Genomic DNA, 13,674 nt, shown 5'->3' on the forward strand with positions numbered 1-13,674 from the left:
AGCACCAGGCTCCCAGGTTCGATTCCAGCCTCGGGCAACTGTCTGTGTGGAGTTTGCACATTCTCCCAGTGTCTTCAGGTGCTCTGGCTTCCTCCCACAATCCAAAGATGTGCAGGTCAGGTGAATTGGCCGTGGGAAATTACCCATAGTGTTTCGGTGTACGAGTCAGAGGGAAATGGGTCTGGGTGGGTTACTTTTTGGAGGGTAAGTGTGGACTTGCTGGGCCGAAGGGCCTGTTTCCACACTGTGGGGAATCTAATCTAATTACATCAGGCTTCCCAACAGCCAGTAGGAGATAGAGGAATAGATAGGTGGCTAGATGATGGAAAATGTGAAAACCACAGGTTATCCTGGTGTGTGATTTTAACTTCCTGTATATTGACTGGGACTTCGATGAGGGTTAAGTTGTTCGGGGTGTCCAGGATGGTTTTTTGAAACAATATGTAAATAGTCCAACTCGGGAAGGGGACATGTGAGATCTGGTATTGGGGAAGGAGTCCGGCCAAGTGGTTGAAGTGTCAGTAGGGGTGCATTTCGGGAACAGTGACCATAATTCTCTAAGTTTTAAGTTATTTATGGATAAGGATAAGAGTAGTCCTTGGGTGAAAGTATTAAATTAGGGGATGGCTAATGAACACAAAATCAGGCAGGAACTGGGGAATGTAGATTGGGGCGGCTGTTTGAGGGGAAATCCCCCACATCTGGCATGTAGGAATCTTTTAAAGGTCAGTCAATTAGAGTTGAGGACCAACATGTTCCTGTGAAAATGGAGGATAAGACTGGTGAGATTTGGGAACTTTGGATGACAAGAGAATTTGAGAGCTGAGTCCAAAGGGAAGTATACACAAACTAAAGAGAGACAGAGCCCTCGAAAAATGCAAGGATAGCAGGAAAGGACTCAAACAAGGAATTCGGAGGGATAAAAGGGGTCATGACTTGCCTTTAGCAAACAGGATTAAGGAAAATCCCAAAGTGTCTTATCCATGTATAAGGAGCCAGAGGGTAGTTCTGGAAAAGGGTAGGTCCATTCAAGGATAAAAGAGGAAATGTAAGCATGGAGCCAGAAATGGGTGAATCCTTAACAAATACACTGCATCGGTCGTCACAAAAGGGGGAGGTTATGATGGACGGTGAGTCCAGAGAGGATTTTGTTGCTTTTCTGGGATATGCCAATATAAAAATGGTGGTGGTGTTGGGTGTTTTGAAAAGCATTAAGGTAGACCTGATGAGATCTATCCCAGAATGCAGAGGGAGGTAGGTGAGGAACTTACTGGGGCCTTGCGTGAAATCTTTGCATCCTCTTCGGTCACAGGAGAGGTGCCTGGAGAATAGCCAATGCTGTTTAAGAAAGACAGCAGGGATAATCCGGGAAATTACAGGCAAGTGAAGCTTCTGTCAGTGGTAGGGAAATTATTGGTGAATATTCTTAGGGATAGGATTTCCTCACATTTGAAAAGCATGGACTTATTAACGACAGGCTTTGTGTGGGGAGGATTGTGTCTCACAAACCTGTTGGTTTTTTTTTGAGAAAGTGAGGAAAATGGTTGATGAGGGCAGGGTGGCTGATGTTGTCTACATCGATGTTAGCAGGCCCTTGGACAAGGCCTTCCATGTCAGGGTGACACAGAAGGTGAAGTCACATGGGATCCACAATGCACTGGGGAGATGGATATGGCTTGGCCATAGAAAACAGAGCAGCAGCAGTGGAAGGGAATATTCCTGATTGACGATCTGTGACTGACGGTATTCCGCAGGGATCAGTGCTGGGACCCTTGTGGTCTGTAATATATGTCAATGATTTGGAGGGGAATGTATGTGGCCTGATTAGAAAGCTTGTGGATGACACAAAGACTGGGGGGAGCTGTAGATAGCGAGGAGGATTGCCAGAGGATTCAAGAGGATCTAAATAAGCTGGAGGCTAGGGCAGAGAAGTGGCAGATGGAGTTTAATCTGGACAAATGTGAAATGATGCATTTTGGGAGATCTAATGTAGGAGGGATGTACACAGTAAATGGAAGAACTTGGAGTAGAATCGACATACAGAGAGAACGAGGCGTACAGGTCCAGAGTTCCCTGAAAATGGCAACGCAAATGGAGAAGGCAGATGGCACGCTTGCTTTCATTGGTCAGGGTAGAGTTTAAAAATTGGTAACTCATATCGCAGCTGTTGTTCAGCCACATTTGGAATATTGTGTCCAGTTCTGGTCGCCACACTACCAGAAGGATGTGGAGTCTCTGGAGAGGGTACAGAAACGGTATGCCAGGATGTTGCCTGGTTTTGGAGGGTGTTAGCTACGGGGAGAGACTGGACAAATGTGATCTGTTCTCACTTGAACATCGAAGGATGAGGGACGAACATGTTGGAAATTTACAGAAATTATGGATAGTTTGGGAGGCTGGAGTGTTTTTCCCCCAGGATGGAAATGGCAGTTACAAGAGGACGTAGGTTTAAGATAAAACGGGGGGGTAAGTTTAAAGGAGATGCGAGAGCAGGTTTTATTTCACACAGAGGATGGTAAAGTGCCAGAGGGGGTAGCAGAAGCAGATACAATAGTAAATGTTTCCGAGGCATCTTGACAAATATATGATTCGGCAGGGAATAGAGGGAAAGGACTGTGTCCAGGCAAAAGGTTAGAAAGGTCTCATGTGTCAGAGGGGAGGCTGACTGGGCCAACAGGCCCGTTCCTGGGCTCTGCTGTCCTTTACTCATTGGGTGAAAACGTTTTCTCTCACATCATCGCTGTTTCGTTTGCACATCTCTTTCAATCTCTGCCCCTCCCATTCTTGTTCTTTTTCCAAGTGGGAACACCTTCTCGCTATCTACTGTGTCCAGCTCATAATATTGAACAGTCAGCGTGGTGCAGAGGTTTTAGGAGGGAATGTCAGAGCTCAGGGCCTAGTCAGCTGAAGGGACAGCCCCCAGTGGGAGCGGTGGGAATCGGGGTGGGAGGGAGGGGGACAGCCCCCAGTGGGAGCGGTGGGAATCGGGGTGGGAGGGAGGGGGACAGCCCCCAGTGGGAGCGGTGGGAATCGGGGTGGGAGGGAGGGGGACAGCCCCCAGTGGGAGCGGTGGGAATCGGGGTGGGAGGGAGGGGGACAGCCCCCAGTGGGAGCGGTGGGAATCGGGGTGGGAGGGAGGGGGACAGCCCCCAGTGGGAGCGGTGGGAATCGGGGTGGGAGGGAGGGGGACAGCCCCCAGTGGGAGCGGTGGGAATCGGGGTGGGAGGGAGGGGGACAGCCCCCAGTGGGAGCGGTGGGAATCGGGGTGGGAGCGGTGGGAATCGGGGTGGGAGCGGTGGGAATCGGGGTGGGAGCGGTGGGAATCGGGGTGGGAGCGGTGGGGGACAGCCCCCAGTGGGAGCGGTGGGAATCGGGGTGGGAGGGAGGGGGACAGCCCCCAGTGGGAGCGGTGGGAATCGGGGTGGGAGGGAGGGGGACAGCCCCCAGTGGGAGCGGTGGGAATCGGGGTGGGAGGGAGGGGGACAGCCCCCAGTGGGAGCGGTGGGAATCGGGGTGGGAGCGGTGGGAATCGGGGTGGGAGCGGTGGGAATCGGGGTGGGAGGGAGGGGGACAGCCCCCAATGGGAGCGGTGGGAATCGGGGTGGGAGGGAGGGGGACAGCCCCCAATGGGAGCGGTGGGAATCGGGGTGGGAGGGAGGGGGACACGCACAAAGCCAGAGTTGACAGAGAGAGGGAGGGAGGAGGTTGCCAAAACTGGTCTGGACAAGAGCCTGCTGGGACTTCAATGGAAGGGTAAAGATGTTAGTCTGGGAAATTGGGAGGCTCTGCAGGTTGAGGGGAAAATGGGATTGGGTGTGAACAGCATTTCAAGCAAACTTGACAAACAGATTCTGTGTCAGTGTCGGATAAAATAAATCACGCGTGGCCTTCCGGTTGCCACGGCAATCTGACCTTGGTGAAGTTCCATCGCTGTATGAAATGTCTTGCCACGTCCCGAGCTGCCCCACCATGGACAACCACACCGATATCACGCCATGGCATACGGGGGGTCGCGCTTCGGTCAATGAAGTCTGCAGGAGGAGGAGGAGAAAGGAAATCTCAGATTCTTCACTCATTCATTTCGCCTTTGGTTTTGCTTCTTTGCTGGATCACGCTCAGTGTAATTACGTTACTTACAAATAAATTCCTTTGTGAGTTTTAGCCTGCACCATCAGCTTTGCCTGTGCTGGCAGGACGATTTTGCTGGAGTCAAAAGATTGTGGGGCCCCATCCCCCCCCCCCCCATTTCAGTCCCTAAATGTCATCAGTGCAGCAGGCTGGGCATACCTTATTTTAATTTACATTTTCAAGGGATGTTGATGTCGTTAGCAAGGCCGGGATTTGTTCCCCATCCCTGACTGTCCCTTGAATTGAGAGGCTTGCTTGGCCATTTTAAAGAACAATACAGCACAGGAACAGGCCCTTCAGCCCTCCAAGCCTGCACCAACCCATTTTCCCCTTCCATATTCACTGACAGGACCCGTATCCTTCTGTTCCCTTCCTATTCATGTATTTGTTCAGGTATTTCTTGAACGCTGCTGTTGTGCTCGTTTCCACCACATCCTCTGGCAGTGCGTTCCAGGCATTCGCCCCACTGTGTGTGAAATATTTGCCTTACACATCTCTCTCAAACTCCACCTCCCTTCCCTCCCCGCATCTTGATCTGTGTTGCCAAGTAATTGACCTCTCCACCCTGGGAAGAGCATCTTACTTTCAACTCTGTCCACGCCATTCATAACCTTATTAACTTCTATCAGGTCTTCATCGCCGACATCCTCCCATTAAGACAACATCCAGGTAAACCTTTTCTGCACCCTCTCCAAAGCATCCACATCCTTCTTGGAGTGTGGTGACCAGAACTGTACACAATACTCCAATGTGGCCGAACTAAATCTATAAAGTTGCAGAGTAACTTGTCTATCCTTATACTCAATGCCCCTTCCAATGAAGGAAGCATACCCTAGGGCTTTTTTACTCCCTTATCTACCTGCATTGTCACCTCAATGAACTGTGGACCTGCACACCCAGATCCCTCTGTATATCATTGTACACCCAGATCCCTCTGTATATCATTGTACACCCAGATCCCTCTGCATATCACTGCATACCCAGATCCCTCTGCATATCACTGCACACCCAGATCCCTCTGCATATCACTGCACACCCAGATCCCTCTGTATATCATTGTACACCCAGATCCCTCTGTATATCATTGTACACCCAGATCCCTCTGTATATCACTGCACACCCAGATCCCTCTGTATATCATTGCACACCCAGATCCCTCTGTGTATCATTGCACACCCAGATCCCTCTGTGTATCATTGCACACCCAGATCCCTCTGTGTATCATTGCACACCCAGATCCCTCTGTGTATCATTGCACACCCAGATCCCTCTGTGTATCATTGCACACCCAGATCCCTCTGTGTATCATTGTACACCCAGATCCCTCTGTATGTCACTGTACACCCAGATCCCTCTGTATATCATTGTACATCCAGATCTCTCTGTATATCATTGTACACCCAGATCCCTCTGTATACCATTGTACACCCAGATCCCTCTGTATATCATTGTACATCCAGATCTCTCTGTATATCATTGTACACCCAGATCCCTCTGTATACCATTGTACACCCAGATCCCTCTGTATATCATTGTACATCCAGATCCCTCTGTATGTCAATACACTGAAGGGTTCTGCCATTCACTGTATAATTTCCACCTGTACTTGACCTTTCAAAAGGTCACATGTCTGGATTAAACTCCATCTGCCTGTGCCTCTAACTGACCTATATCGTGCTGTATCTGACAATCCTCCTCACGATCTGCAACTCCAGCAATCTTTTTATCGTCCACAAACTTACTATTCAGACCAGCCCCATTTTTCTCCAAACCATTTCTGTCCACCGCGAGCACTGATCCCTATGGAACACCAGGGGGCGCCACGGTGGCTCAGTGGTTAGCACTGCTGCCTCACAGCGCAGGGGACCCGGGTTCGATTCCAGCCTCGGGCGACTGTCTGTATGGAGTTTGCACATTCTCCCCGTGTCTGCGTGGGTTCCCTCCGGGTGCTCCGGTTTCCTCCCACAGTCCAAGGATGTGCAGGTCAGGGTGGATTGGCCACGCTAAATTGCCCCATAGTGTTAGGTGCATTGGGCAGGGGTAAATATAGGGTAGGGGAATGGGTCTGGGCGCCTTACTCTTTGGAGGGTCGGTGTGGCCTTGCTGGGCCAAAGGGCCTGCTGCCATACTGCAGGGAAACTAATCTAATCAAACCACTCGTCACAACCCTCCGTTCCCAAAAGCATCCTTCCACCGTTACCCTCTGCCTCCTGTGACTGAGCCAGTTCTGTATCCACCTCGCCAGCTCACCCCTGATACCATGTGACTTCACCTTCTGTCCCAGTCTGTCATAAGGGACCTTGTTAGGAGGTTTTACTGAAATCCATGTAAACAGCCTCATCTGCTGTTCCCTCATCAATCATCTTCATCACCTCCTCAAACAACCCGATTAAGTTAGCGAGGCACAAGCTCCCCCGCACAAACCCACGCTGTCTATCACTAATCAGTCCGTTTGTTTCTAAACGCGTGTAGATCTTGTCCCCGAGAATCTTTTCCAATAATTTCCCGACCACCGACATGAGGTTCGCACAGGTCTGCAATGTCCTGGATCATTCCGTGCTACCTTCTTAAACAATGGGACAACATTGGCTATTCTCCCGTCCTCTGGGATCGCTCCAGTGGCCAAAGAGGATCCAAAGATGTCCATCCATACTCCAGCAACTCGTTCTCTTGCCTCCCTCAATATTCCGGGACCCAGGGACTTATCAACCTGAATACTTTTTTAAGACGCACAACACCTCTTCCTTTTCAATGGCGACTTGACTGAGAAATTCCACACCCCCTTCCCTGAGATCATTCTCCACCAACTCCTCGTAAGACTCTGAGGCGACTTGGTCAGGTGGATGTTGAAGGGATATTTCCCTCATGGGAGAGACTTTGTCCAGATATCAGAGTTTAAAAGATTAGAATTCGAGTAAAAATTGGATTTTGCTGTATCTAAATACAGGAGTACAGTAAAAAGTGCACAGTGTGGTCATTCTCTGATGTCAAAATCCCGAATTTTAAAAAAAAACTAAGAAACAAAAATCAGAATTGTAATAAAAGCAGGAGTATCAAATGTAGGTGGATGTAGAAAGACTATTTCCCCCTGGCTATAGGGTCTGGAATAAGGGGACACAATCTAAGAAGAAAGCAAAAATAAATGACTCTCCGTGCGAGAATGAAGGATGGCCATGGCAAGTAACACGCGCCTTGGGTGACCAGGAATGTGATGACCTTGGTCAAAAAGAAAATGGAGGCACGCGTCAGGTCTAGGAGGATGGGAAATGGCGAAGCCCTGGAAGTGTATAAGGAAAGTGGGAACGAACTTAAACGAGGAATTGGAGGGGTTGAAAGGGGTCATGAAAAGTCGTTAGCACACAGGATGAAGGAGAATCCCAAAGCGAGAGGGTAGTTAGGAAAAGGATTGGCCCACTCAGGGACAAAAGAAGGAATCTGTGCCTGAAGGCAGAAGAGTTGGTGAGGTCCGAAACAAATACTTTGTGTCGGTATTCACCAAAGAGAAGGAGTTGGTGGAGAATGATCTCAGGGAAGGGGGTGTGGAATTTCTCAGTCAAGTCGCCATTGAAAAGGAAGAGGTGTTGTGCGTCTTAAAAAAGTATTCAGGTTGATAAGTCCCTGGGTCCCGGAATATTGAGGGAGGCAAGAGAACGAGTTGCTGGAGTATGGATGGACATCTTTGGATCCTCTTTGGCCACTGGAGCGATCCCAGAGGACGGGAGAATAGCCAATGTTGTCCCATTGTTTAAGAAGGTAGCACGGAATGATCCAGGACATTGCAGACCTGTGCGAACCTCATGTCGGTGGTCGGGAAATTATTGGAAAAGATTCTCGGGGACAAGATCTATATGCGTTTAGAAACAAATGGACTTATTTGTGATAGACAACATGGCTTTACGTGGGGGGGTCGTGCCTCCCTAACTTAATCGGGTTATTTGAGGAGGTGATGAAGATGATTAATGAGGGAAAAGCAGATGATGCTGTTTACATGGACTTCATTCTTTTAAAATCTAATAGATATAGGTCTGGACTGTTCAAAATATGATAATCCCATCAATTAGTTATGTGAACCCACTCTAAACTACTCTTAAAACGCGAGGTTTGAGAAGATCTGTAGCTCAGGTTGAGGTTCTGGATGTAGGTTTGCTCGCTGGGCTGGAAGGTTCATTTTCCAGCTAATGTCATTTACAAAGTACCATGCAAGGACTGTAACAAACACGATATTGGACAAACAGACAGAAAACTAGTCACCAGGATACATGAACACCAATGAGCCACAAAACAAAATGACCCTCTCTCACTTGTATCCTTACATATGGATGAGGAAGGACACCACTTCGATTGGGACAACACATCCATCCTAGGACAAGCCAGAGACACGCACGAGAATTCCTAGAAGCATGGCATTCCAACCAGAACTCTATCAACAAACACATCGAGTTAGACCCCATCTATCACCCCCTGAGAGAAAGAACAGGAAATGACATCACCACAGGAAATGACATCACCAACCCAAAGAAACCCAAACATATAAATAGAATGTAGGAATCATGTACAGTGCTTTGCCTGTAGGCCCACTGAAGATATTACCTAGTAGGGTGACGAAATGTCTGGAAATGAACCTTCCAGCTCAGTGAGCAAGACTATATCCATTACTGATAAACCTGATATGAATTACCTTTGTCCCAGACGGTGTCAGAGTCATTCAGTTGGCCTCTTATACTTTACTGATAACCCTGGGAATAGTGTGTGTTAATTAGCTCTGCATTCTCTTCTCATTGTCAGTGTATAAGCTCAACAGGAACTCCAGAGATTATCTCTGAGGTAACAGCATGGAAATAGCTACCTGCTTATCCTGAAGCACAGGGAGGGTTCTGGATGGTTAAATTCTAAACTTGAGGAAGCTCATTTTACCTTCGAAAGGCTTGTCCAGCTCAACCCAGTCCTTCTGAATGAAGTTACAATAGTCTTTTCCAAGCCAGAATTGCCCAGCCGCGTTACAGTCTGTTGAGTCTGCCCGGCAGCGAGAACGCCATTCCTTCACCTCCTCGAGTGGTATTCCCTTCTCCTCCACAGGTTCCTCACAATGCTCCTCTACACTGTGATTACAAACCTACATGCAGAAAATTGTCAATGTCAATTAACGAGATGGTCAACAGGAATATCCTCTCCCCTCAACATCAGGAAGAGGTGGTGTCGAGTCTTGAATCTCCGAAATGTGAACACATTATGCAGGCAGACATTTGAAGTGCCACTGCTGAGGGAGTGCCGCACTGTCAGAGGGTCAGCGCTGAGGGAGCGCCGCACGGTCAGAGGGTCAGCGCTGAGGGAGCGCCGCACGGTCAGAGGGTCAGCGCTGAGGGAGCGCCGCACGGTCAGAGGGTCAGCGCTGAGGGAGCGCCGCACGGTCAGAGGGTCAGCGCTGAGGGAGCGCCGCACGGTCAGAGGGTCAGCGCTGAGGGAGCGCCGCACGGTCAGAGGGTCAGCGCTGAGGGAGCGCCGCACGGTCAGAGGGTCAGCGCTGAGGGAGCGCCGCACGGTCAGAGGGTCAGCGCTGAGGGAGCGCCGCACGGTCAGAGGGTCAGCGCTGAGGGAGCGCCGCACGGTCAGAGGGTCAGCGCTGAGGGAGCGCCGCACGGTCAGAGGGTCAGCGCTGAGGGAGCGCCGCACGGTCAGAGGGTCAGCGCTGAGGGAGCGCCGCACGGTCAGAGGGTCAGCGCTGAGGGAGCGCCGCACGGTCAGAGGGTCAGCGCTGAGGGAGCGCCGCACGGTCGGAGGGTCAGCGCTGAGGGAGCGCCGCACGGTCGGAGGGTCAGCGCTGAGGGAGCGCCGCACTGTCGGAGGGTCAGCGCTGAGGGAGCGCCGCACTGTCGGAGGGTCAGCGCTGAGGGAGCGCCGCACTGTCGGAGGGTCAGTACTGAGGGAGTGCCGCACTGTCAGAGGGTCAGTGCTGAGGGAGTGCTACACTGTCGGAGGGAGGGTCAGATCCGAGGGAGTGCCGCACTGTTGAAGGGTCAGCGCCGAGTGAACGCCGCATTGTCGGAGGGTCAGCGCCGAGGGAGCGTCGCACTGTCGGAGGGTCAGTGCTGAGGGAGCGCCACACTGTCAGAGGGAGGGTCAGATCCGAGGGAGTGCCGCACTGTTGATGGGTCAGCGCCGAGTGAACGCCGCACTGTCGGAGGGTCAGCGCCGAGTGAACGCCGCACTGTCGGAGGGTCAGTGCTGAGGGAGTGCCGCACTGTTGGTGGGGGGGGGGGGGTCAATCTTTCAGAGAAATTAAACTGAGCCCCTGCCTTGCCTTCCTGGCTGGATGTGGTAAAAAAATCCTGCAACCACTATTTTCAGAAATATTTACGCAAAGTGCTATTGTTTAAACATATTATCTGAACATCTTGCAACTTTAAAGTAACCTTAAGTTTATCGCTACTTATTACAAAACCTGTATACAGCAGAGATGGTTCCTATTGACTGCTTCCATCAACTCTTATTTAAGTGAATAGAAGTCTCATCAGTGGGAGAGGCTAACTGATCATTTAACTGCTGCTTGTGACAGGGTAAGCATCATTATTTTAGGATATCCCCCACGTTATAACAGCTTGTGAGCTACTCTGTGTTTTTTTTGGGGGGTGGGTACGTGTGACCCAATGACAGAAATTGAGCAGAGGGACAGTACAGCCCAGAAACAGGCTTTTCAGCATGTGGCAGGCAGCTATCCCTCTATTCCCTGTCTGTCCGTGTGTCTGTCTAAATGCTGTCGTAACGATGGCGTGACTGGACTGGAAACCCACTTTGGGATGACGGGCTCAAACCAGTAAAATTCATTAAAAACTCTGGGATTGATGAGGCCATTTCAGTGAAAGCAATCATCGATTGGCCACACAAAACCCATCTAGCTCACGAACGCCCTTCGGGGAAGGACCTTTTCAGGCCACATCCAGTTACGGACAGTACGAGGTGGAGTATCGGCTGCACTCCTTCGAGACCCCAAGTTTATAGCAACGCTAGAACAAGAGGAGGCCATTCAGCCTTCGTCACCATTCTCTATCCTCCAACTCGGTGCTCTGTTCCTGCCAATCTCCGCATGCTCTTTGATCCCTTCAGCCCAAGGAATCTTCTAGAAAACGTGAGATGCTTTGGCCTCAACTGCTTCCTGTGGAAGAGAGTTCCACAGACTCTTCACTCTCTGGGGAAAGATATTTCTCCTCATCTGCATCCAAAATGGCCGACCCTACATCCTTAAACTGCGACCCCCAGGTTCTGGAGTCTCTAGTCATTGGGGGACACCCTCAATGTATTTACCCTGTCTGGTCCTGTTAGAATTTTATAGGTTTCCAGGAGATCCCCCCACCCCCCCAACCTCATTTTTCAAAACCGCGGTGAATATAGTCCTAACTGATGGAGAGTCTGTTTATACATCTGTCCTGTCATCCCAGGTGTCAGTCTGGTCAACCTTTGGTACAATCCCCTCCTTCGCCAGAACATCCTTCCTCAGATAAGGAGACCGAAACGGAGGATACAGAACAACCTCTGTTATCCGCACATCAATTATCCGAATTTCAGATGATCCAAACAAGATCACAAGGTCCCGTAAAAATTTTATTAAATTTAAATAAAAGCACAGTAAGAGCAGGCGGCCTGGGCTGGCGGTGGGAACAGGAACAGGATCGCCATGGCAACCCTGATCCTGGAATTGCCACTGCCACCGGAACCCCGATGAGTTGTCCAAACAATCGGTTGTCCAAACAAAATATTCCCAACCTGCCTTGTTCAGATAATCGAGGTTGTTCTGGATATCAAGCTATCGAAATCGGTGCTTGTCACACTGCTTGGCATTAACCCTTCCAACCCCATAAAAGGCACATCCCGTGGACAAACGGGGAACAAAAAACACAAAGTTGGTGACGATGAAAGGAGAGGCGGTGAGGAGAGGGGGAATGGGGGAAACGTGAAAAGGACGGAGGACAACAGATCAACCACGAAGGAGGCAGCTGCACGTACTGGCTGAGATCGGGGAGCTTCCAGGTCGGTCAGGCGATAGTCCTGGTCATCCCACCTGCCGTAGGCCAGGTCCAACCCTCCCAGGAAGGCCAACGATTGATCGACGATGACCAGTTTCTCATGGTGGGCCCAGAGCAACACTGTGGAGGAGACATGATCCGGGTGTCTCATCACCTGCTCGAGGGGAACCAACAGGGTGAGAGAGAGAGAGAGAGTGTGTGAGAGAGAGTGTGTGAGAGAGAGAGAGAGAGAGAGAGAGTGTGAGAGAGAGAGAGAGAGAGAGAGTGTGAGAGAGAGAGAGAGAGAGTGTGAGAGAGAGAGAGAGAGAGAGAGAGAGAGAGTGTGAGAGAGAGAGAGAGGGAGAGAGAGAGAGAGAGAGAGAGTGTGAGAGAGAGCGAACGAGAACGAGAGCGCGAAAGAGAGTGCAAGAGAGCGAGCGAGAACGAGTGAGCGAGCAAGAACACGGGAGCGCGAGCGAGAGAGAGCAAGACTGCGAGAGATCGAGAGAGTGCGAGAGTGAGCGAGAGCGAGCAAGAGAGAGTGAGCGAGAGAGAGACCAAGAGACAGAGCAAGAGAGTGCGAGCGAGAGTGAGAGAGCGCGTGAAAGAGAGAGCGAGTGAGAGTGCGAGCGAGAGACAGACAGTGAGAGAGCCCGAGAAAGTGAGCGAGAGATTGCAAGAGGGAGAGAGCAAGAGAGAGAGAAAGAGCGAGCGAGAGAAAGAGAGCACTTTGGCTTGCAGGGAAGTTTCTGGACTTGAGACAGATAACAGACAGAGAAACACAACTCTAAGAACATTGCAAATGAGCTGTCTGTGAGGGCCAGGTACACGGTGGGGGTTGGACGGCATGGCTTAAAGATGTTGGGAAGATGTTTCCCATTGGGAGGAGAGACCCGGTCCCGAGGGCACAGCCTTAGAGTAAAGGGAAGAACTTTTCAAACAGAGATAAGGAGAAACGTCTTCAGCCAGAGAGTGGGGAATCTCTGGGATTCACCGTCACAGAAGGCTGTGGGGGCCAGGTCATTGGGTATATTTAAGACTGAGAGAGATAGGGTCTTGAGTATCAAGGGGATCCAGGGTTACAGGGAGACAGCAGGAAAATGGGGTTGAGAACCTTACCAGCCATGATTGAATGGTGAGGCAGGCTTGATGGGCTGAATGGTCTAGTTTCTGCTCCTGTGTCTTCTGGTTGTAAAGATGTTTGTGGGGAGGTCCTCCGAACCCAAAGTGGGAACAGTAAGAGCTCCTTAATCCAAGAATCAGGAGCTACACATGTGCACCCTCATCCAGTCCTTAAAACAGAGTTCCTCAAGACATGAATAGCTTTCGCCCTGACAGACTCCCTGATAGCTCACTCTTGGCCAAGGGCTGAAGGGTCTCTCTCCATGTTGGAATGAGACTTGCCCATTTTGGGCTGTAACTCCCACAGCAGTCTTTACTGTGATGGAGGGGGTCAATGAGCTGACATACAACAAACCGTCACACACTCAGAAGAGACTCTACCGTGATATTTGAGTGCAGCGCTGTCAACGTTCGCTTGCTGTAGCCA

General features: G+C 50.5%; 1 protein-coding gene across 1 annotated transcript in view; it reads right to left on the bottom strand.

The window, feature by feature from the left end:
- The window catches only part of LOC140492577 (phospholipase D2-like), a 72,953-nt gene that overhangs the window by 24,465 nt on the left and 34,814 nt on the right, over positions 1-13,674 (bottom strand). The window contains exons 13-16 of the mRNA XM_072591556.1: positions 13,629-13,674; positions 12,127-12,300; positions 9,043-9,241; positions 3,913-4,031 (exon numbers count right to left, since the gene is read on the bottom strand). Of these exons, the coding sequence (XP_072447657.1) occupies positions 3,913-4,031; positions 9,043-9,241; positions 12,127-12,300; positions 13,629-13,674 (538 nt within the window). The remainder of the gene's footprint in view (positions 1-3,912; positions 4,032-9,042; positions 9,242-12,126; positions 12,301-13,628) is intronic.

The sequence above is a fragment of the Chiloscyllium punctatum genome, chromosome 21 (assembly GCF_047496795.1).
Source record: "Chiloscyllium punctatum isolate Juve2018m chromosome 21, sChiPun1.3, whole genome shotgun sequence".
Classification (NCBI taxonomy): Eukaryota; Metazoa; Chordata; class Chondrichthyes; order Orectolobiformes; family Hemiscylliidae; genus Chiloscyllium; species Chiloscyllium punctatum.